This window comes from Mirounga angustirostris, unplaced genomic scaffold, assembly GCF_029215605.1.
Source record: "Mirounga angustirostris isolate CCGP_5_RB_7025 unplaced genomic scaffold, mMirAng1.0.hap1 SCAF_7, whole genome shotgun sequence".
In the NCBI taxonomy this organism is placed as follows: domain Eukaryota; kingdom Metazoa; phylum Chordata; class Mammalia; order Carnivora; family Phocidae; genus Mirounga; species Mirounga angustirostris.
Window position 1 is genome coordinate 40024068 of NW_026991715.1, and position 23177 is coordinate 40047244.

The window sequence follows — 23177 nt, forward strand, 5'->3', positions numbered from 1 at the left end:
TGTATTATCTTGAAAACAGAATGACGCATTTTGACAGTCAATTTTCTCTTCCCTATGCTTTAGAGCTCTCTATTCAAATTATTTCCCTGTTGTCCCAAAGAACTAAATGGCAAAAGCAAAACATAGCACTGGATTCACGGCTAATATCCAAGGCATAGAGCCAACAGATTGCTATTAAATTAACCCTGGGGCTTGACAGATCTGTTCTTCCTGACCCCAACTGCTTATGGCATTCCTTATTAATGCTGAGCCCAGACAAATTACCTCTGCTAACAAAAGGGGTTAATCTGCTTCTCTGTCGGGACTCTGGAGGCAGCTCTGAGGACAGGAGGGGGCACAGCTAGTTTGGCAGCTGAGCTCCATGCTTGGAAGGCAGAAGGAGGGAAGGTGAGGGCATCACTGTGCCAGGCAGGGCCTAAGGCATCATTTAAAATAATAATTGAAGACACTGGGAGGTCACCCCTTAAGGGATTGGCTTCAAACAAATAAGAAGCCAGAGTCATAAATTACATCACCAGTGGGGTGAGGGAATGGAGAGGGTAATGGCAGGACGCTAAGGGGTAGCACGGGGGCCATTCAAAAGTCATTTTCTTCATCACCAGTTTGGAAAAAGCTTTCTACCAAAAAAAAAAAAAAAAAAAAAAAAAAGTCTACTGCAACACGATAAAAGAAAGAGACTGACAATAAACTGTATATACAGAAATAGGGAAACAATTAAGAAAATTCTGATCTACCTCATGAAATTGTTTTTGCAATGTAATTCCAAGTCTGTTAAAAGCCATGAAACATTGTATCTATAGCATGATCATAGTCATTTAAAACTTACACTCTGAAAATGATGAGCTAAAAGGCAAGATACTAAATGTAATAGTTCTATCTGGGTGGGTCTATGAATTTTCAATTATCAGTTATCATTTCAACATTTTCTTTTAATCAAGTAGTATTTCAGGACAGAAAAAGGCAAGGTATTTTATATTTATATAAAATATATATTATATATATATAATATATATGTATAAAATTAGGTAAGAGAAGTTAGATACAAAATATATACACAGTCTGACCAGAGTCATGTAAAAAAATTAGAGAGAGACACAGAGAGAGAGAGAATACAGAATGGAAGGAAATGTGGTTAGTATCTTACAGGGATTAGATGGAAGGTCAGCATGTAAGTTACCCTTTAGTAACTCTAGTTTATAAAGGGTAACTTACCTTTACCACTCGCTCATTCATTCATTCATTCCTTCATGAAAATCTACAAATGTTTACAAAGAACCTGCCAGTACTTTTCTGGGTATAGGGGATACAGCCATGACCAAAATAGACCAAAAATCCCCCTGATCTGTGGAGCCTATATCCTAGCAGGGCACAAAGCAAGGCAGATAAATATAATATATATTATACTAGACTGTAATAACTGCTAAGCAGAAAAAGAAAGCAAGGAAAAGAAAGAGAAATGGTACGTGTGTGAGTGGACAGGTGTGTGTATGTCCTAGACTGAATAGGAGAAGGCTTTCTGGATAAATACTTAAGATTTTTTCCCTTTTATTATTTATTTGTTTTTCTCAGCCCTTGTAGTTGAATTAGCTAGCATGATATTAAAATTTTGATGTAAACCCCCTGTATATACAACCAAAGCTAATCGGTGAGATTATAGGTGATTCTAATAATCTCCACAATAAATACTTATTTTTAAACAAGAAACATAAAAAAGTCATTTCCTAGTGTTAGAACTATCTATGAGAGAGGTGAGAAACCAGGAGCCTTATCACCATGGGTAAAGTTCAAGATGATACTGTGATAAGTATCATGATTGTAACAAAACTGGGTCAGGAGATGGGGACTGAATTTTGATTCCAAGTCTGTTTTGCTCGCAGAACATGGGAAAGTCATTTTCTCTCTCTGGATTTCCATTTTTTCACCTTTGAATGGGCATAGTCCTATTTACTCCAATAACCTCTGAGAATTTTGATTATGAAATAATTTCATGGAGAAAGTTATTAAGTGGCTTTTTAGTAGACGAATAATCCCATCTCTCAAAACAAAAACAAAAGCAAAAACCAAACCCGACCATTTATTTTTCCACAGATAGCTTTCTTTGCATTAGTTTTGTGGGCTTTTTAAGCTGATGTCCTTGCATGCTTCTGTCTTTATCAGTGCTGATTTTGCTGATAATGACAAGATTTTTTTTTTGTTTTTGTTTTGTTTCATTTCCTTTCTAAGCCCTGCCTAAGCCAATCAAGGGCAGGAAAACCAAACAGGAGGCCTATCTGCAGGCCAGGCTGGAGAGTGGAGTCTATGTTTGCCTGGGAAAGACACCCATGTTCAAGAGCAGTTGAAGCTTTTCATGTCACTGTAGTTACAGCCTGCCAGTCTGAAGGTGGAGAATAGCCTTAACCACATTAGAGTTGGATTTCCTTTTAGGGGACATGAATTGCTTTGTGGTTTTTTTTTTTGTTTTGTTTTGTTTTTCTTTCCAAAGTCTGAATGTAATCTTTGGATATTAAGTACTGATTACAAAGCATCCAGATCTTGTTAGCTGAACAGATGTGTTACTTGATGATAAGACACTGACAATCTCTGAAGAGGACTCTAAGGGATATTCCTCTTTTAACAGCTTAAAAAAAGCCAATGTGCAAATATTTATGGAGGGTTTGCTGATTGCTAAGCTCTATATGTGAGACCAACAAAGAGACACATGGTGCCATATTAGTTACTGCTTCTAAGTATGTACTGAGCTACAAAAGACACTGGGCTGAGATGATCTTCATGATTTGGGGGAGGGGCATTTGAAAATCCCATAACCACAGACTCTTTACTATTCATGTGACATAGAGCTTGAATTCCACCATTAGGAAACACCCAGTATTTCCTTCCAAGGTCAATTCAGATGTCACTTACTTTATGACGCATTCTAGCCTTTCCTTCATGATTCTCCTTATCCTGTGCATCCATAGCACCCTGAATATATCTAACACTTAATCCATATTTTAGTACTAATTGAGTACTTTGAGATGGTGAGATAGAGTATATTTCACTGGAGTATGGAGTAAGAATGACTGAGATTTTAATCCCCAAGTCTGTGACCAGTTACATAATCTTGAATGCCTTTAAACTTGTCAACTCATCTATAAAAAGAGGCAGAAAACTACAATAGATGGGGGCGCCTGGGTGGCTCAGTTGTTAAGCGTCTGTCTTTGGCTCAGGTCATGATCCCAGGGTCCTGAGATTGAGCCCCACATCAGGCTCCCTGCTCGGCCGGGAAGCCTGCTTCTCCCTCTCCCACTGCCCCCTGCTTGTGTTCCCTCTCTCTCTGTCAAATAAATAAATAAATAAATAAAATCTTTAAAAAAAAAGAAAACTACAATAGATGATGTGTAGAACATACCTGGTGCTTAATACAGGCTCCAAAAATTGTTAGCCTCATCTTCCCTAGTATGGTGACATGTCTCTCCCTCCGTCCACATACTTGCTTTGCTGGTTTTGTGATATGTTAACTTGGTTAGGCTGAATCCTTAGTGTTCCCTTTGTAGGATGTTTCTGGTTATGGTGGGCTAACAGGAGGGTTGGAGGACAGAAGGGAGGAAGCAGCTGTTATGTATCTCACACACACACACACACACACACACACACACACACACACACACCCCTTCTCCCACTTATTCAATCAAACACGAATCCAAGTGCTATTATAAGGGATCTGCTGTAAGAAATTCTGCAGATGTGATTAAAGGCCCCAATAGGTTGACTTTAAGTTCATCAAAGGAAGATTATCCTAGGTGGGCCTTAATTAATCGGTTGGAAGATATTTAAAGGAAAGCTTAGGCCTTCCCTGAGAAAGAGACTCCAAAAGGCTGCTGGGTCTGCAATTGTTCTCTCTTCCTGACCATGATGTGTGGACAAGCTTCAAATCACCCTCATGCTCTTCCAGCCTACTTGTGATTTTCCATTCCTGACTGATTGCCTTATAGATCATGGACTACCTTGGCCAGCCACATAACTACAAGGCTAATTCATTATAATAAGTCAGTCTCTCTCCCTCTCCCTCTTCTCCTTTCTGTAGACAGACAAACAGACAGACAGACAGACACACACACACACACACACACATACACACACTGCTCCCCCAGAGTTTTGCTTCTCTGACTGAACTCTGACTGATTCATCTACCCTTCAGATTATAGAGTTGTATTATCAGGGTTGGAGTTTTATTCATCTTGGCATTTCTAGTACACATAGTAAGTGTTCAATAAATGTTTATGGACTTTAATTCATTGTGACTTAGCCCCCTTCTCTAGGGATAGTTTTTTAAAATGCAGAAAATCCATAGTAGGTCAATAATAGGTCAAGATACCAAGCCTGGATACTGTAAATCATTTAGCTTGTGGTTTTCCTAGGAAAGAATGGGATCCAGGCAACAAGATTAGAAGAATAGGGGGCTGGGGAAATGTTACAGATAATAATAGCTACGATTTATTAAGCCACCTCTCTGTGCCAAGCACATGGTTAAGAAATTGACATGATGATCTCATTTAATACCACAATCACCTTACAAGATACCTGGTATTATTATCTCCATTAACTGATGAGGAAATGGAGGGTCAGAGAGATGTTAAGCAACTTGTCAAGGTCACACAGATTATAGGGGATTAAACTGGATTCAAATCCAGTGAATGTGACTCCTGAGTCTAACTACTAAGCTAACTACTACTAACTACTAAGCATTCCTAACATACTAAGCTGTACTGCTCTGAGGAAGCTCAAAAAGCCCAAGAAGTCTGCCTAGCTGCATTCTTGCCCTCTCACCTGACAACATGAGGTCCAACTGGCTTTCCCTGTGCAGGGAAAATCCCTTGTCTCATAAAGCCCTAGGTATGGCAAAGACAGAGGGTCAGCAGCCACACATGCAAAGCACCAGGCCCCCCAAAACCCACTAGGGCTGCGTTTAATACAGGAAGGAGGCTGCCCCAGCACACATGGGCCAGTGTGCTGGAGGTGTCACTGGAGTGCTCTCCTTTTACACTAAATGCCAGTCTCAGAGTGATATGTACATTTGTGGATGGAAGCCAGAGCAGCAACAAGGGAGATGAACTGGTATCAGGCCCCACGGTTTTCCTTCAAAGCCTTCCCAGTAGAATCCCATCAAATTAAAAGGCCGCTGTCCATGGTACTACAGAGAGACAAGAGTTGAGGTTATATGGTTCCCTGATCAGGGAATCAAGACCAAAAGGGCCTCAGCTCAGTTGACAAATGAAACTGATGCACAGGGCTGCTAAGACCAAGGTCAGTAATGAAGCACACTGTGAGTCCAGATGTCTTCTCTCAGAGAGATGCTCTGTCTCATGCCCAGAGACCAGATTGTAAGATGTGGCTTCTGCTGACCTCTTTAGCCTTGCTTATACCATGCTCCACCACATTCTCTGGGCTCCAGTCACAGCGGCCTTTTTAGAATTCCCTCAACATTGTCATCCTCCCTCCTGCCACATGCCCTTTGTACATACTAGACCAATCTCTTCCCACCTCTTTGCCAAGTTAGCTCATACTCTTTCAGATCTCAACTTAATAATCAATTTCTCTGCAAAGTCTTCTTTTATTCCCTCATCTGAATCAGATTTCAAAAAAGAAGCATTCACACAACTGTTTTTCCTTTCCTTACAGGGCTTCTGTTTGTAATTACATGCTCATTAGTATGATTATTTGATGAATGTCATTCTGAAAGCAGAAAATTTCTTTTCACTTTTGCATCCCCATGGCTTTAGTGCAGTGCCTGGCACAAACTAGGTGCTCAGTATACAGTTGTTGAGGGCTGGATCTTTACTTTTACTTGACAGGAGCCTATTAATTGGTCCCATATTGGACTAGGTAAGGGCCCAGGTCAACTCATTCTTGGTCCTGAAAAGAGAGTTCAAAGGATCCTAAGTATACCAGAGAAAACTAATTTGAAAAGTTAGGGCTGCTTCTTGCCCTAGAAAATCACTAATCTAGAAATGAGTTATTATTGTCCTAAAGTGGTTAACCCATTAAGGCCAAAGTTCGACCACTTCAAGACAGAACCTGTTACATAAGACAAGGACAGACTGGCTATGGAGGGAAGGGAGAGGATTCAAGGTGTCAGGAGGCCAGGAAAGCTTCAATCTGATCTGGTGTTAAACACAAGACCCTGGACTTTAGAGACCCTGTAAATATGTGGTAACTAGGGTACTAGGTACTTCAGAGACCCTGCAAATATGTGGTAACTAGGTAACTAATGAACAACATCGTGAAAAGAGCACCCAACTGCAAAACCAGAGGAGGAGTCTAGAATGGAGAAGATGACCCAGATAATGAATTCAGCAGAATAGAATCCACTATACTAACATTCAACTTTTTTAGTTTCCTTGTCCTTTCCATGATAATCATTCTTGTTTTGAAACCTGTTTGTCATTCATTTAGCAGAGTATTGGCCTAAACATATATGTTTATGTGTGTATATGTACATGTATGTACGTATATATGGATATATTTTATATGTAGTTGACCCTTGAACAATGTGGGGACTAGAGTCAGTGACCCCCATGCAGTCAAAAATCCACATATAACTTTTGGCTCCCTTAAGTCTTAATGACTAATACCTTACTGTTGACCAGAAACCTTACTGATAACATAAGTTGATTAACACATATTTTGTATGCTATATATATTATACACTATATTCTTACAATAAAGTTAGCTAGAGAAAAGAAAACATTATTAAGAATATCATAAGGAAGAGACAGATACATTTATAGTACTGTATTGCATTTATCGAAAAAAAAATCTACATGTAAGTGGACCCATGTAGTTCAAACCCATGCTGTCCAAGGGTCAATTGTATATATAAAATTTATTCATATATACATATTAAAATATAAATCTTTTAAATATGAATATATAAAATATAATCTTTTAAAAAATTCTCACAATCCTCTTCGATAAAGCTCCTCTCTAAAGATCATGAAACAGAGAGTGGATAAATTAAGAACCATGTTAGAGCTTATATACTCAGCAAGTGGTAGAACTGAGTGTGAACTTTAGGACTCTCAGAGCTACTAGGACTTTTAGGACTCCACAGCCTGTGTTCTCAACCATAATGCCAGTGTCATACCAAATGCCAGGCAGTGGAAGTCATGACTTTATTTTTTAACCAGACTGCAAGACCACTTGTCCTACTATTTACTTTTCTTTACATATACTTACTTTGTAACTTAAGTGGATTTCTCAGCATCTATGAAATCATCAGATTGATATGATAGTTGTATTTTCTAGTAGTCATGACCATACATACCTAATTTTGGAAATGAAAAAAGTCCACATAGTGCTTAGAAGCACCTTGACTACCACCCCTACTCCTACCATGCTCTGGGAGCCCCACATTATTCTATCCCGAACCATGCTTTTCAGCCTTCATAGTGGATAAGAGGCATTATAGAAATGGAACTAAACAATGTGTGATTTAATAAGAGCTGCCTGCTGGTTGGTGTTTTTCTGAGGGTGTTTTGAAAGCTGGCCGCTTCCTACCCCAGAGGTGGCTGCACTTCAGTGACAAGAGGCAAAAGGGTCCCAGTTTGTACCATCAGCTCAGTGCTTAAGGCGGTTTGGTTGAAAAAAACTATATCGATATCAGTGATCATCATTCTCATGATGACAATGATTATTTTACATATGGCTGCTTTAAGGGTGAGTGGCACAGTCTCATTTGTATGCCAGCATCTGGCAGGCTGTCACACATCTGCAGAATATAACCTAAATTGTGCTATTAATATTTCCCCTTTGCATTCTCCCCAAGGCATCTATCTCCCAAAACGCCTAAAGAAACCCCCCTCCCTCTTGAAGGCCTAGAGGCAAATCCAGAAAACATGTCACCTAGACTGGGGACAGCAGGTGCTCAGAGTGACAGCAGCTGAGACTGAGCAGATTCCTGGCTCTTGGAAAAGATGTAAAGGGAGAAAGGGAACCACAACCCATATTCATTCTATTAGCAGCTGTACTTCCAGGCAAAATCTGTAGGCAGGTTCTCTGAGGCTCAGATAGTAGGTAGAGTCTGCTCTGTGAATAACAAGAGGTGCCAGACATGGTCCTGAGGGTCAGGTCTTAGTGCCTCGATCACTGCCATTGCTTGCTTAAAGCTGCCTTCCTTAGAGTGCCTTGGCAAACCAAGAAACAGACTCTTACGTACGGAGAAAAAAGTAATGGTTATTGGAGGGGAGGTGGGTGTGGGATGGGTGAAATAAGTGATGGGAAAATTAAGGGGCGCACTTGTGATGAGCACTGGGTGTTGTATGGAAGTGCTGAATCACCATATTGTACATCTGAAACTAATATTACACTGTAAGTTAACTAACTGGAATTTAAATAAAAACTTAAAAAAAAAGCCTTGGCAACTATCAAGCACTCTTTTTTTTTTTTAAAGATTTTATTCATTTATTCATGAGAGACAGAGAGAGAGAGAGAGAGAAGCAGAGGGAGAAGCAGGCTCCCAAGGAGCAGGGAGCCTGATGTGGGACTCGATCCCAGGACCCTGGGACCATGACCTGAAATGAAGGCAGACGCTTAACTATCTGAGCCACCCAGGCGCCCTATCAAGCACTCTTCTGTGGTGGAGATGAACTAGCTGTGTACCAAAACCAGGTCAATTTTTTTTTTTTTTAACACGCATAGCTAAACTATATCTCCCAGCCTGCTTTGCAGTTAGAGGTAACCATGTGACTGACTTCTAACCAATGGAATTCATGCTATTTTAGGGCCTGGCCTAAAAGAGCCTCCTGTGTGTGGTTCTCTACAATCCTTCCTTTTGCTGTCTTGACTGCAGGTAAGGCTGGTGACAGTGGGGAGCTGCAAGATGGAAGGACCTATTTCTCTGATTCACAGTTTGGAGAGGTTGCTTGCTGGTGGGGATCATCCTACTGGACTTTATAATAACAGAAATCATCTTTTATGTGTTTGAGCCACTAGGTGGTCTATTTTTATCAAAACATTCAGAGCTTTACTATAACCAACGTACTCTTTAAGTGAAATTTCCTGCTTAAATTTCATGATCACTGGGGCACCTCGGTGGCTCAGTTGGTTAAGCATCCGACTCTTGGTTTTGGTTCAGGTCATGATCTCGGGGTTGTGAGATTGAGCCCTGTGTCAGGCTCCCCGCTCAGTAGGGAGTCTGCTTGTTCCTCTCCCTCTGCCCCTCCCCCAGCTCGTTCTCTCTCTCTCTCTCTCATTAAATAAATAAATCTTATAAAAAGAATTTCATGATCAACTATCTACTGGATAGTTCTACTTCAGTGATCTATTGCACTTCAAACTTGACCTGCCCAACCAAAATGGTATTTTCTGTATCTCAGAATGTTCTAGGTACTCAGATACAAGAATGGTCATACAAAGTCTCTTCTCTCATAGAATTTACATTTGAATATGGGGAAATCTAAAATATACACACACAGAATTTCAAATAGTGATATGCGCCATGAAGATAAGAGGGCTAGAGGGCTATTGGTGGCTATTTGGCAGTTAATGGGAAAATGGCCTCTGAGGAGGTGACATTACATTGAAGTTTGAATGATGACATGTAGTTAGCCACGTGAACTCCAGGGACAGAGTATTCCAGAAAGAGGGGACAGCAAATACAAAGAAGAGGCATAAGAACAAGGTTTATCTAGGAACAGATAAGAGGTGAGTCGGCTGAAGCAGAGTGACTTCAGGGAGAGTGATACGATAGGATATCAAAGAGGAAGGAAGGGCCCAGATCATGGAGAATCTTATAGTTCAAGGTAAAGAACTTGGATTTTATTCTAAATTCATTGGGAAGCTACTAGAGTGTCTTAAGCACAGGAAGAATGAAATCTGAATTAAATACTGAAAGGTCCACTCTGTTATGGGAACATGAACTATGTAGAAGACCAAGAAAGAAGGGAGAATAGGCAGGAGATTATTGCAGTCATGCAGATGAGGGGATAGTGGGGATAGTGGCCTATGCTCGAGTAGAGTAGCAGGAGTGGAGAGGGAGAGAGAGCAAGGAGCTGATTCGAGATATACTTCAGACTAAGCACTAGTGGGGCTCATAGATTGGGTCGGGGGTAGGGAGGCTGGTGAGTGAGAGAAAAAAATCCATACTGACTCCTAGGTCAGGCGCTCAGCTGCCTGGGTAGAGAACTCATTACCTGAGAATGGGAATTCAAGTGAGGAGTCAGGAGAGGTAGTGAATAAATGACCCATCTGTATTATGAAACAGAGGGTCATTATAATGGAATTAGAATGTTGGTTCAGACACTCATTCAATAATTTTCTTGATGTTGCTGGATTTTTAGCTATTAGTAATATTTACAGTAGGGGGGTTGTTATATCAAATATACCTTTGGGGCATGGGGACTAGAAGGAAGCATTATGGGGATGTGAGGATTGCTAATAAAGCTTGGTTTCTTGATCTGGATGCTGGTTACACAGATGTGCTTTGTGGAAATTCATCAAGCTGTAAGATTATGATATGTGCACTTCTCAAAATGAGATTCAATGCATGAAGTTCCTATTGTAGTGCTTGGAATTCAATAAATGGCAGCCAGTATTATTTTCACCACGCTGATACAATGAAAACCATCTCATGTGTACCTGCGGTCCATGCTGCCCATATAGGCCATTTACAAATCCTTTCACCCCGAGGAAGGAAACCTAACTGAATTCTGGGGTCTTATCTTATAGTTGATAAAGTTGCAACTGACTTGAATCCATGACACACAAATGCCTCTGTGCAAACGAACTGACTCCGAGTCCCAACCCAGACGTAGTCCTGGACCACTACATCAATAAGTGATTCTCGAAGTTTGTTAGGATGAAGGATGGATGCCAACATAATTTAAAAGGGAACAGTCCTCCACAAGCACTAGGAGTTGTGGTAGCAATGGCTTCTTTCTCTTCTACTTCCCCCCAAGTCTGCTCATACCTGAATACTTATGATTCAAGCCAACTGGCTATTGGCCCCCAGGAAAGGATACTAAAACTTTGATTGGTTATTTCAAAGTTCCAGAGGTTAATCCTCAGGTCATCAGCTGACATGTAGGTCTCATAGTCGCTGTTGACTGATATAGAGTTGATGTGATATGTGTGTGCGTTGGCAAACACTCTTCGCGGGGTGGCCTCCACCATCAGGTCCATGGGTCTCAGGACAGGCACCTGGGATGGAAGAGAAACAAATCACTTCAGAACCAAAGCTCTTCACCGGGGAAGAAGTGCGCATGTTTATGTCTTTCACCATCACACACAAAATCATAACCACAGTTAAAAAGCTTGAAGTTAGAGAAGCAGACTGATAAATCCGATGTTCCTGTCTCCTCTGTAACTTCTAGTTTTATTTTACTTTTTTGTCTATTCCTTCCAGTTTTACTTCCTTCTCAAAAGATGTCACCATCACTTAGCCCTCATGGGCAATTTCATCCTTTATAGACTCTGAGCTTTTTTTCCTCTTCGAGGTGACCTCATCCTGGGGGAACTGAACTTAGAATCTGCTGTGCTGTCATTAGCTTCCAGAGTGCCCCAGGCAGCTTGTTTGTTTGTTTTAAACGAGAAGTATAGTTTAAAAAGGAAGTTGTTGGCAAATTTTAGAAATATCTAGTTCAACTTTGATCTACTACATTTATACTGCAGGGCTTAGGAGGTCTGGACCCCATCCAGGCTTTTTTCTTCAATCTTTCAGGGCATTTTGGGAAAATATATAACCACCCAAGATTCTAAGAGCCCAAATTCAGCAGTTAGTATATAGGGCACTCATTGACATCCTGTTTTACCTGGAAAAATCTTGGTTTATACCTGTTGTCTTTGTGTACCAACAACATAATATCCACTTTCACATCAAAACTGTCCTAGTTTGGACAATAAAGTATATGGTTATCTTACTGATATATAAAGTGTGATATATCAGTGATTATTTGTTGAATGAATGAATAAGAATATTTGAGCAAATGTTTTCTTCCCCACCAGTCAAAGAATCAGGCAGTTAAAATCGATTCCCACACATGAAGCTCTTCCTGGCAAATATGAACAAAGACCCACCACTCTTTTGATTCCCTCTTTGAATTCAAGGGCACTTCTGACTACACCTGGGTGAACTGGCTCCTGAGACAGTGAGAGAGAACACCAATGCCTGACAGGGTACAGATTAAAAACAAAACAAACCCAAAACACAGATGTGGTCCTTTACCAGAAACAAGAAAATAAAAGGACCAAAAGCTATTTCCCTTTCAAGGAAGTCATCTCTTGCAACTGAGCTGACTTGCTGACTGATTTGCTTCCAGGTGGTCGATTAAGACTTCAACTTCTGGATTTGTTTTAACCCAGGGGGTGATGGGAAGAGGGCAGAAACAAAGGTTACATTTTGTGAAGTATACTCATCTCAACAGTATAACCTTTTATAAAACAGAATTCTCCCAGTTTAGTCTTTTTTTTTTTTTTTTAAGATTTTATTTATTTGGGCGCCTGGGTGGCTCAGTTGGTTGAGCGACTGCCTTCGGCTCAGGTCACGATCCTGGAGTCCCGGGATCGAGTCCCGCATCAGGCTCCCTGCTCGGCGGGGAGTCTGCTTCTCCCTCTGACCCTCCCCCCTCTCATGCTCTCTCTATCTCATTCTCTCTCTCAAATAAATAAATAAAATCTTAAAAAAAAATTCTCAAAAATGACAATTAAGAAAATGAAAGTGATATGGGAACAAAACAAGAAGGTCTTTTAAAAAAAAAAAGAAAAAAAAAAAAGATTTTATTTATTTGACAGAGAGAGACACAGCGAGAGAGGGAACACAAGCAGGGGGAGTGGGAGAGGGAGAAGCAGGCTTCCCGCTGAGCAGGGAGCCCGATGCGGGGCTCGATCCCAGGACCCTGGGATCATGACCTGAGCCGAAGGCAGACACTTAACGACTCAGCTACCCAGGCGCCCCTCTCCTAGTTTAGTCTTGAAGGAGCTTAGCTCCCTCAAACTTTTGAGAGTTTTTAAATTAAATAATTCAGAAGAATCAGAGTACTGTATTGCTGTGGTGCCAGATAGGTGATGTGAATGTAGGAAGAACCAGGGATCCTCTGAACACCAGGAAAGGGAGGGGAGGGAAAGTCTTTGCGAGCCCTCCACCCCAATTATGGATAATGGTTTTAAAGCATAAGCTCAGGGATGGCAAGAACTGCAAGATCTGGGCTCTCATCACAGATTCATGACATACATAAAGGCTGTGTGACCATGGGTGATTAACTTTCCCCTCTGGGCTCTTGGGATACTATCTGAAAAACCAGTAATACCCACTGTGCCCTAGTTATCAGGAAGGGTAGTTGGGATCTATGGAGATAGTATGTCCTCTGGTTCACCCTCCTTCTCGTCCTTTCAGAAACATTTATTGGGCTATATACAAGGTCCTGGGGCAGTGGTAGAGCATTTGACTGCAAGGTCCGGGGCGGGGCGGAGGGGGGGGATTCAACTGGTGAGCAAAACCAGACATTTCCTGCCTTCATCCAGCTGCTCTAGATGGAGGAGGTAGATATGAAGTCATGTCATAATAAAATGCAGTAAGTGCCCCAAAGGAGAGGATATCGTGAAAGGGGGTTTTAACATGGTCAGGGAGTCCCGGAGAGCTGTTGCTGAGAAGTATGGGATGGATGACTGTGAAAGATGAAAAGATGTTTACTGGTTCAGGAGGGGGAGGGAAGAATGTTCCAGTTGGAGAAAACAGCACGTGCAAAGGTCCTATGGTGGGGGTAGGGCAAGAATGAAGGGCTGATAGGTCAATGCGGGTGAGACAGAAGGAGGGATGGGAACCAAAGTAAGAGATGAAGTAACAGGATAGGTCACACGCAAGCCCCACCAAACAAAGATTTTTGCCATTATCCTTAGAGAAATGGGCAGAAATAAAAAGATTTTTCAATGACTGTGGTATGACCAAAGTTTGATGAGATCATTCCTGATGTACAGTGGAGTACAGGTTAGAGGACAAATGAAGTAAAAGTTTGGAAAGGAAGGTTGATACACTATCGAACACCAGTGAAGGGTGCATCTGAGTCAAGACTTTGTAATGGATAAAAAAAAATGTCTCTGCTCTTGGGAATTCTCCCCACAAATATTTATTGGGCATTTACTCCTCTGTGTCAATCATTCTTCATACATCGTCTCTGGGAATTCTTTCAACAGCTCCGTGAAATAGGCACTAATGTGAGTACTATTACAAAGAGAAAGCTCAGGTTCAGAGAGGCTCAGTCACTGGCCCAGGGTTGCCCAGCTCAGGAGGCTGTGGGGGCTCTGAGGCGTCATCGGAATTTAATACGAGAGCCTACCTGACTGCAAAGCTGGTGCTCCTTCCACTGTCTCCCACCATGCTCCCATATCGTACATGGCAGGAAGTGATAAATGCTCCATTTGTGACATGAATAAACTGCACTAGTATTTAGGGAACTGACAGTATTACTGATAATAATAACTAGTGGTAGTTAAGCTGCCTCTAGAAACCTCAATTAGGTGTTGTAGGTGTCCTGGTATTTGAATGGCTGGGTGGGTGGGTGGGGGGGGACTCCTCTGTGTGCTTTTAAAAACACATGCCATGCTTTTGTAGTCTGTCATAAAGGAACTCCCCACCTGGTGCTTTTGAGGGCTACCTGTGCTTCCTCTGTCCCTGCCCCACCAGAGGTAGCAGAGCTCAAAGTGGGCTCCCTAGGGCCACAGAAGAAATGCAATCTGCAAGGACTTCCCATGGCTCCTTCTACACTCCTCCCTGAGCCTCCTTCATTACTGCGCACTGTCTGCAGAGGCTTCCTGTGGCTGTGGTGACAGGGAGGGAGCATGACAGCCAGGATCAAGAGGCATTACAAAGTGGGAACTGCCAGCCCAGAGCGTCAGCTTAACGTGACGGGCCTGCCTGCTAATTCAGGCTGACATATTCCATGATGTACCACTTAATGGGGAAGGCTCCGTGGAGGTGTCTGTGGAGGGAGCCTCTAATGCCTTCCCCAGATAAGGCAGAGGGAGGAATGTTATTCATGCCAGTCCAGCACCATTCCCGTGCCCAGGTCAAGGCCTGTTCACTGCCTAATGATGCCCCTCACAGGAAGGAAGAGGTCTGGTTCAAGCTGGACAGCATGACGGATCAGGAAGCCCAGCTGGGACCGTGTTTGGCAGCTGCTCTGGCTACCTACCGCCTTCTGGGCCAGGCAGGGAGAAGGGTAGGACACCATGCTCTGAGTTGGGCCCACCGGCACTCATGAGGGCTTTCTCTGTACGGCGTTCATGGAGGGCTTCCATGCCCTGTGCCAATCACCGTGTTAGAGCCCCCCTGCCCTGAGTCCAGGGCTCTGCTTCATTCAGCCCTTGGCCTTCTCAGGGCAAAGGCCTGGGGAAGATTCTTCTGTTTGCCCATTTCTTAGGGGAGGTTCAGGGAGGTGAAGTATCCTGTCCATGGTCACATGGAGAGTAAGCCGAGGGGCTGAACTGAGGCAATTTGGTTCCTGAGTGAGCACACTACTGCAGATGAAACTATTAGAGGGAAATATGAAATTGCCATTTTTGCAGGTCAAAAATCATCAAATCTCCATAATTGCATATAGTTCAGCCTAATACTTTGGAAGAACTCTGTGCTATGGAGATGTGACATTGACTCATGGAACAATAAATCTTGGAAAGGCTCTTAGAACCTTTTTCAAGGACCATCCTGTGTGCGTGTGTGTGTGCGCGCGCACGTGTGCATACGTGTGTGCGTGGGTGTGATGAGGATGGGAATTTAATGAGAGGCTGTGACTGGCTAGGTTTTACCTCCTTCATCACTCTTGGCAGTACGTTGGGATTCTCAATCATATCTTGCTTAAATAAATTTTTTTCTGTGAATAAGGAAAGTTTGAAAACAACTGGCCCAAGCAGTACCTACAATGTGCAGATGAGGGAATCAAGACCTGCAGGGGTGAAATGCCTTGTCCAATCACCCAGGTAGGGGCTGCCAGCACAGTCTGGGTTTCTATCTTCCATCCCACAGCTTCCTCTGCCCCCAAACCATGTGCCTGAACCATTCTCCACAGGACCAGAACCCCCTTCCTGCCAAATGTCAGAAGGAAAACTGGACAAAACTCAGGTTCAAGCCAGGACATTTTAGCTTGCAGTTCAAAGCCTCTTTTCTGAGCCCTGTTGGCAGCGGTGGATGAGGCTAAAATCAACTCTGAGACCAGGCTTGTGCTGCATTGTGCTTGCAATAAGAGCATCCTTGGCCCTCAGAGGGTGCAGGTGGGTCTGCAGTGCGCTGCTGGATTTCCCTCACGTCCCTCCCTCAGATGCTTCTTCTTCTCTGCACCTGGATTCAGTTTCCCCTCATCCCCTTGAGCCTGGTTTCAAAGGAGAAACACACTAGCCCAGCTGGCAAGACAACCAGCATCATGTTAGAAAATCGGCCAGGTAAGGTCTCACATCCCAAGAGAACAGTCTCAAAGTCTAACCTGCCAAAAGCTTACAGAGATAGCTCTCATCTGCAATATCAGTGGGATGCAACAAACGCTTAAGTCCACACTCTGTATCAGACATGAAGAAAGCCTGAATTGGGGAAGGAGATAGACGTGGATGGGGTGCAATTGAGGTGTGGTGTTTAGGAAGGCCTCTCTCAGGGAATGACTTTTGAGTGGAGACCTGACTGCAGTGAGGGAGGGAGGCTGACGGCTGTCTGGGGAAGAGCATTCGTGGCAGACAGAAGAGTGCAAAAGTTGGAGCACGTGAGGGTGGAGCGTGACGTTGGAACTTGAGGTTACAGTTTAGGAGGAACAGCAAGGAATCTTTGTGGCTGGAGAAGAGTTTGTAAGCGAACAGTAGCAGCAGATGCAAGACCAGTAGTCAGTGCTGGATCACAGACGTGACCAGGAGGGTAAGGAAGGTTCAGGTAGCTGTCCAACACACACTCGCCTTCCCTGTTAGAAACTCTTGGCTCGCTCTCCCTCTCTCACCACCCCTTCTGTCTCTGCCCACCCCGCCTTTAGTCTTCCTGCCTCGGCTACTTTCTCATTAACTTTCCTGCCTCTCCTCTTGGAACATACACGATCATCTTTCAGTCCCCAGAATCCATTTACTAACAAAATGAATGTTGCTGTCATTGGGCTTATTTGGCGACCATGCGGGCGATTCTTCACAATCTTCCGCAGCACCTAAGCAGGCACCGGCGGGTCACAAAGCCCCCCTGCAGAGACACACAAGGAAAGCTGTGCAGGATCTTGAAGCCCTTGCGGCCCCCGCTTGAAGCAACATCTGTGAAAATGCACAGCGGGAAGAGGCTGGAGGTGAGGACTCAAGTGCCTTCATGCACCGACTCTTCACAGAGAAGAAACAACAGCTGTGTTTACCATGGCAACCTCCGGTGCCCCAGCAAGCTGATAGACTCAAGGCAAGGCTCAGAAAGCAGAGATGGCCCGATAGAAGCTAAAGAACAGAAAGAAGATGGAGTCATGGGGAAGGAAGAGAGAGAGAGAGGTTCAGGCGTAGAAGGATGTGAATGGATTTTAGCTGATCGGTAACCCTGGGTCAGATATGTTTGAGTTCAGCAGACACACATTTGAATACCCTTGGTTGTTAAGTACAAATAACATAATCAACATTATGAGGCCTTTTGAGAAAACTGCTATCAGCTTAAATCCATGTTTGCTCCATATCTCCTTCTCATTGTTCAACAGATGCTCCCCACCACTCTCCTAATAGTTGAGATATTGAGATACCGATACTTCATATTGGGACTAAGAGGGTATATTACAGTCATGGGTCAGGTGGTCTCCGTGTCCTCACTTAGGAAGGACATAGAGCAATGTTATGACCACATAATGGCCACAGATAAAACCTTAATAAACACGTATTGAGCATTTATGACATGCTAGGCAGTTACCACACACAGTGTCTTTAGGAATCTTACTGGAGGCAGATAAAACACAATGGCCTATGTGATGGCTTCCCAACAACTATATGGAGCAGCTTTAAAAGCAACCTTTTGGGGCGCCTGGGTGGCTCAGTCAAGTGTCTGACTCTTGATTTCAGTTCAGGTCATGATCTGAGGGTTGTGATTACAAGCTCCACGATGGGTGTGGAGCCTGCTTGAGATTCTCTCTCACCCTCGCCCCATGCCCCTCCCCACTCTAAAAAAAAAAAAAAAAAAAAAAGGCAACCATTTCCCCATATCGAACTTCCATATATTTTCCTTTCTGAAACCAAATCACCTCAGGAGATGCCTACAGCCTAAGTCTCCTTCTCTTTGCAAAAGAAAAACACAGAAGACATACATTCACTCATCTTCAATCTTACTGTGGTGTACTATCCAAGATATAAACACTTCTGGGACAGATAACTGGATGATGCCTTTAATCAATGCCCCACAAATGTCACCAGCCCCAGCTCAATATAGTATGAATTTATAATAGTTTTACTTTTTATGTTTAATTATTATTTGTCAGAATTATATGTTTATGTTGTTCAGGTCAGCTGTATTCTATTAATAATTTTATTTTTTTTCTATTAATAATTTTAGAAGCAATTATATCCACAAGAGAATTTTAAACCCTTACAGTCATACATTCATGGGGGGAGGGGAACCTATTTTTGTTGCAGAAATGATCAAAAAAGGCTTTTAACATTTATTTGGGGGAAGTGAAAATACATGTTTCAAGAAGAAAAGCAACATAAAGTTCTGACTTTTAAAGAACTTGTTCACATATTCTTTTAATGGATATTGGTGGGTATCCAGTTAAGATGGTATTTAAATTCCAGTGGATGCATTAAACAGGTGATATAATGGTTTTATTTTAAACTGCCTATGTTCAAAATACTCCTGAACTCATCTTCTATAATTATTTACCATTATGATGGAAAATGCTTAGTCATCTACTTATAAATGCTCAGAAAGGTACACAAGTTTTCAAACTTCTTCTAGGGGGTACACGAACACCAAATCTAAAGTTGTATGGTTTAAGAAAATTTTGCAAGTAAAACTGGGCTTGAATCCTGGGTGAGCCATTTACCAGTCACATGGCCTTGGGGCATTATTTCACCTTTTGCCATGGTAATGGTCCCTTACATAATGTTAGAGATAGCAACTGTCTCAGTAGTTTTTAGAAAACTTAGCACAGGGCCCGATGCATACCATCTAATAAGGAAGAAACATTGATGGAGAATCTACTTTGGTCAGGATTGTGCTGAGTACTTATGCATACCCTGTTACTGAACCTTCACTATGACCTTAAGAGGTAGGTGCTGGTATTGTTCCCACTATCCAGATGTGGATGCTGAAGCAAAGGAGGTCATAATGCTCGCTTAAGCTGTGAAGGTGCCCTTGAACTTGGCAGTCTCACTTCAGCCTCTATGATTGCTATTATTAGAATTCTTACCATTAACTTCCTATTGTAGAAATATGTTCCATTCTGAGAGACTGCTGAGGGAAGACTTTAGGACTTTTTCTATTGGCTATGGGGCTTAGGCATCCCTTCTATCCACCCAGGGAATTCAGTCGTGATTACAGAACTCAGCATTGCTCAGGAAAAGTGGCTAGTGGGATGACTGTTCACTGGGTAGCAATTAACTTCATCGGAAAAAAAAAATAGCTAAAGGCTTTTCTGGTTAGGAGTTTTCCAAATAGCTTCTGTCCACATTGTCATGAAAACCCTGGAACAATATGGTCGTTCATCCAATTATCAAACCAACCTGGGGGGCAGAGTCTGGCATTATGTGTACCCATTATTAAAGGGTAATTCAGTGTAACAAAGCAAATCGAGTATGTACAAAGACTGTCAAATAAAATAAACCACTAACAAATTAAATTACTTCCCATTTTCAGTGGGAAGAATGCCAGTCATTTTTCATTTTAAAAAGTATGCGTCTTAATTCCATTTTTTAAAAACATGAAAAGCAGCATGTGAAGGTCTCTTGTGCTGCCTGCACTGACATTTATTTTCCACAGGCACATCTTTCCTGGTCCTGGGGCATGCTCTTTCAGAGAATTAATGAAGCATTAAGCCTCACCCTGGTCAAAAAACTTGTTTCCTCCATGGACCAGTGGTGGACGGAGTTCAAAAAGCAAGAGCGATAGGTTGGCTCTGGCTTACAGCGACATATCAGAGTTGTTTCCAGAATGAAACTGCCACTCAAGAGCAGTCCGCCAAAACCCCCAGGGAATCCTATCCAAATAATATAATTTTTAGATTTCCCTGATCACACCCTTCAACAGCCTCAATATGTCCCTGATTTCTTTTACTGGCTTTGTCATGTAGATTGAAATAAGCCTTAGAGGAAAAACCCCTTTGGACCAAGTCAGGCTTTGTGCTTCAGGTTCTTAAATATCTGAGAATTATATTCTTTCATTTGACAAATATTTATGAAGGGCCAATCACTGCTCTACATGGTACATGTAGAGAGTGAACAAAACAGCTTATTTGTGGCACTTAAAGTCGAATAGAGAAGAAAGACAGTAAGGTCTCAAGGTAGATAATCCTGTCCTCAACTGTCACTGACACATTGTAGGGAGATGTATTGTGTTTCAAGAGAGGGAAAAAGATAGTGCTTTATTAAAAAAAATAAGGGCTCTATGGGGCGCCTGGGTGGCTCAGTTGGTTAAGCGACTGCCTTCCGCTCAGGTCATGATCCTGGAGTCCCGGGATCGAGTCCCGCATCGGGCTCCCTGCTCAGCAGGGAGTCTGCTTCTCCCTCTCCCGTTCCCCGCTCTTGTTCTCTCTCTTTCATTCTCTCTCTCAAATAAATAAATAAAATCTTCAAAAAAAAAAATAAGGGCTCTAATTTAGATTGGGGAATTCGGTGAATTGTTTTCAGGGTAGTAAAAACTCACCTCCCAAAAGCAGGGCCAGAGCATCCTCTAAATCAGTGGCTAATTTTACCGTTTGGCAAGTCTGGAGATACTTTTGGTTGTCATAGCTGGGTGTATGCTACTGGCATCTAGTAGGTGGAGGCCAAGGATGATGCTAAATGTTCTATGATGTACAGGAGAGCCCCCAGCAACAAATCATTATCTGTCCCCCAAACTAACAGTTCTGAGGTTGAGAAACCCAGCTCCTAAGGAAACCCATCAGACACAATGTCTAAACCTAGGATAGAGAAAAGAAACCCAGTATTACCTTGCACAATAGGTAGCAAAGAGTTTCTGTTTACAGAGATGTTTGGAATTAAAAAGTATACACACACACACACTCATGTATACATACTCATATACATATGTATATACAAATATATATTATATATATATACACATATATATTTTTATGTACATGAAAGACTTATCTTCTATTGCCAGCTATAAGAATGACCCACAACCCATAAAAACTGCCTGAGGAATTAATATATATTTTTTAAACCCAATGCATCAAAGATAGTTTTTTATGGCAGATGAACAATTTCATGCTCTTAGTGCCTTTGACTTCTTTTGGCCTCTCTATGGAAAAGACAGGAAAAATATCTTTCCGCCAGAAGATAAACTCACTATCTAATTACCAGTCCATGCAGCAGCCTGTAATTCTGCCAGTTTTATCTTATTTTTTTTTTTCTCCCAGACACTTCCATTTTCTGCCAACATTGCTATTTCTCAAAGCATGTTTCCCTGTTCACTGCCTTTCCTGTTATTTCCCTTGATGTTTCACATTGTGTAATTCTGCAGGAAAAAAGGAGACATCTTAAAATATCCCAGTAGGGGAAAATTTCAATTAACACTTACAGGTGGGGAAGGAGATGGGATGGGAAGAGGCAGTGGTGTAATTTCTGATTAGTTTGGTTAGATTAATCACAAAACTGTGTTTGTTTTGTTTTTCAACTGCTCTTGATAAGAGTATTTCTAAAAATTTATCCACACACTTTCTCCTATCAATGATTAGCATAAATATCACTGAGTCTTTGATGGCCAAGATTGACAACTCCTCAGGAGCATCATACTACATTCTGTCATTCTACATTTGCAGAATATACAGAACCAAGAGGATAAATACAAAACTGATATTTACCTCAAGAATCGTAGAGTTGGAAAGTTACATCTGAGAAGTCATGACACTGAAAAGACGTGGTGGTGTACAAAGAACTTTGAAACATGGCCTTTCAGAGATATGCACAAAGCTATACAAATAGCTAAACGGTGTCAGTTCTGCATCCCGCCAACAGATGGCGGTAGTGATTACTAATGACACCATGATTTAAGTACACAGTTGACTTATGAATCACCTTTCAGAACTGCATCCTCTGGTTTCCATTCCTGGTTGCATATCAGAAGCAAATGAGGCTTCTTATTAAAAACTGATGCCTGGGCCTGACCACTGATCAGTTAAATCAGAATACCTGTGAGGTGGAACCCAAGTACTGGTCTTTCAAAAGCCCCCTAACTGCCAATATGTAGAGAGCCATGGCTGAGAGCCAATGAATCTGAGGGCATAGATGGAAGGGTTTCCATACGAGAAACTTATAACAATGGTTATCTTTTGTGGTATGAGATTATACGAGTTTAAATTATTATTATTATTAAGATTTTATTTATTTGCGAGAGAGTTAGAGAGAGAGACAGACATCGCGAGCAGGGGGAAGGGTAGAGGGAGAAGCAGACTCCTCGCTGAGCAGGGATCCGGTTGCGGAACCCTATCCCAGGACCTTGGGATCATGACCTGAGCTGAAGGCAGAGCTTAATGACGGACTCACCCAGGCTATTTTTATAGTTCTGTACTGACTGAGGTTTTTATGTTAACTTTAAGAAAACACTCTGATGTTTTAAATAAACAAGTACGAAGGAAATCATTTATGGAAGACAAAAATGACAGCAAAAGGTTACTATTCAAAATAAAGAGTTCCTAAAAATTGATAAAAAGACAACTCAGTAAAAATATGGGCAAAGGATAGGAGTAGAAAATTGAGAGAAAGGGAAACCCAAACGACCAGGAAATATATAGAAATATGCCCAACCTTATTAGTTGTCAAGGAGATGCAAGTTAAAGTTTTGAATCTTTAATCTTATAGAAGATTAATCTTATTAATCTTTAATTTTTACTTATAAAAATTTTACTGTATGCCAGTCACTGTTCTAAGTCTTTATCACTATTAATTCATTAATACACATAACAACTTTATGAGGTAGGTATTCATATCATATCTCTTTACAAAGGAGGATAAGAGACATAAAGCAGTTATGTGTCTTGCTTAAAGTTGCACAGGAAGTATGTGCT

General features: G+C 41.9%; 1 protein-coding gene across 2 annotated transcripts in view; it reads right to left on the reverse strand.

The window, feature by feature from the left end:
* PPP2R2B (protein phosphatase 2 regulatory subunit Bbeta) overlaps nucleotides 1-23177 on the reverse strand; it is a 419321-nt gene that overhangs the window by 50910 nt on the left and 345234 nt on the right. For both annotated transcript variants that reach the window (XM_045894786.1, XM_045894796.2), the window contains exon 5: nucleotides 10998-11175. In XM_045894786.1, the coding sequence (XP_045750742.1) occupies nucleotides 10998-11175 (178 nt within the window). The remainder of the gene's footprint in view (nucleotides 1-10997; nucleotides 11176-23177) is intronic.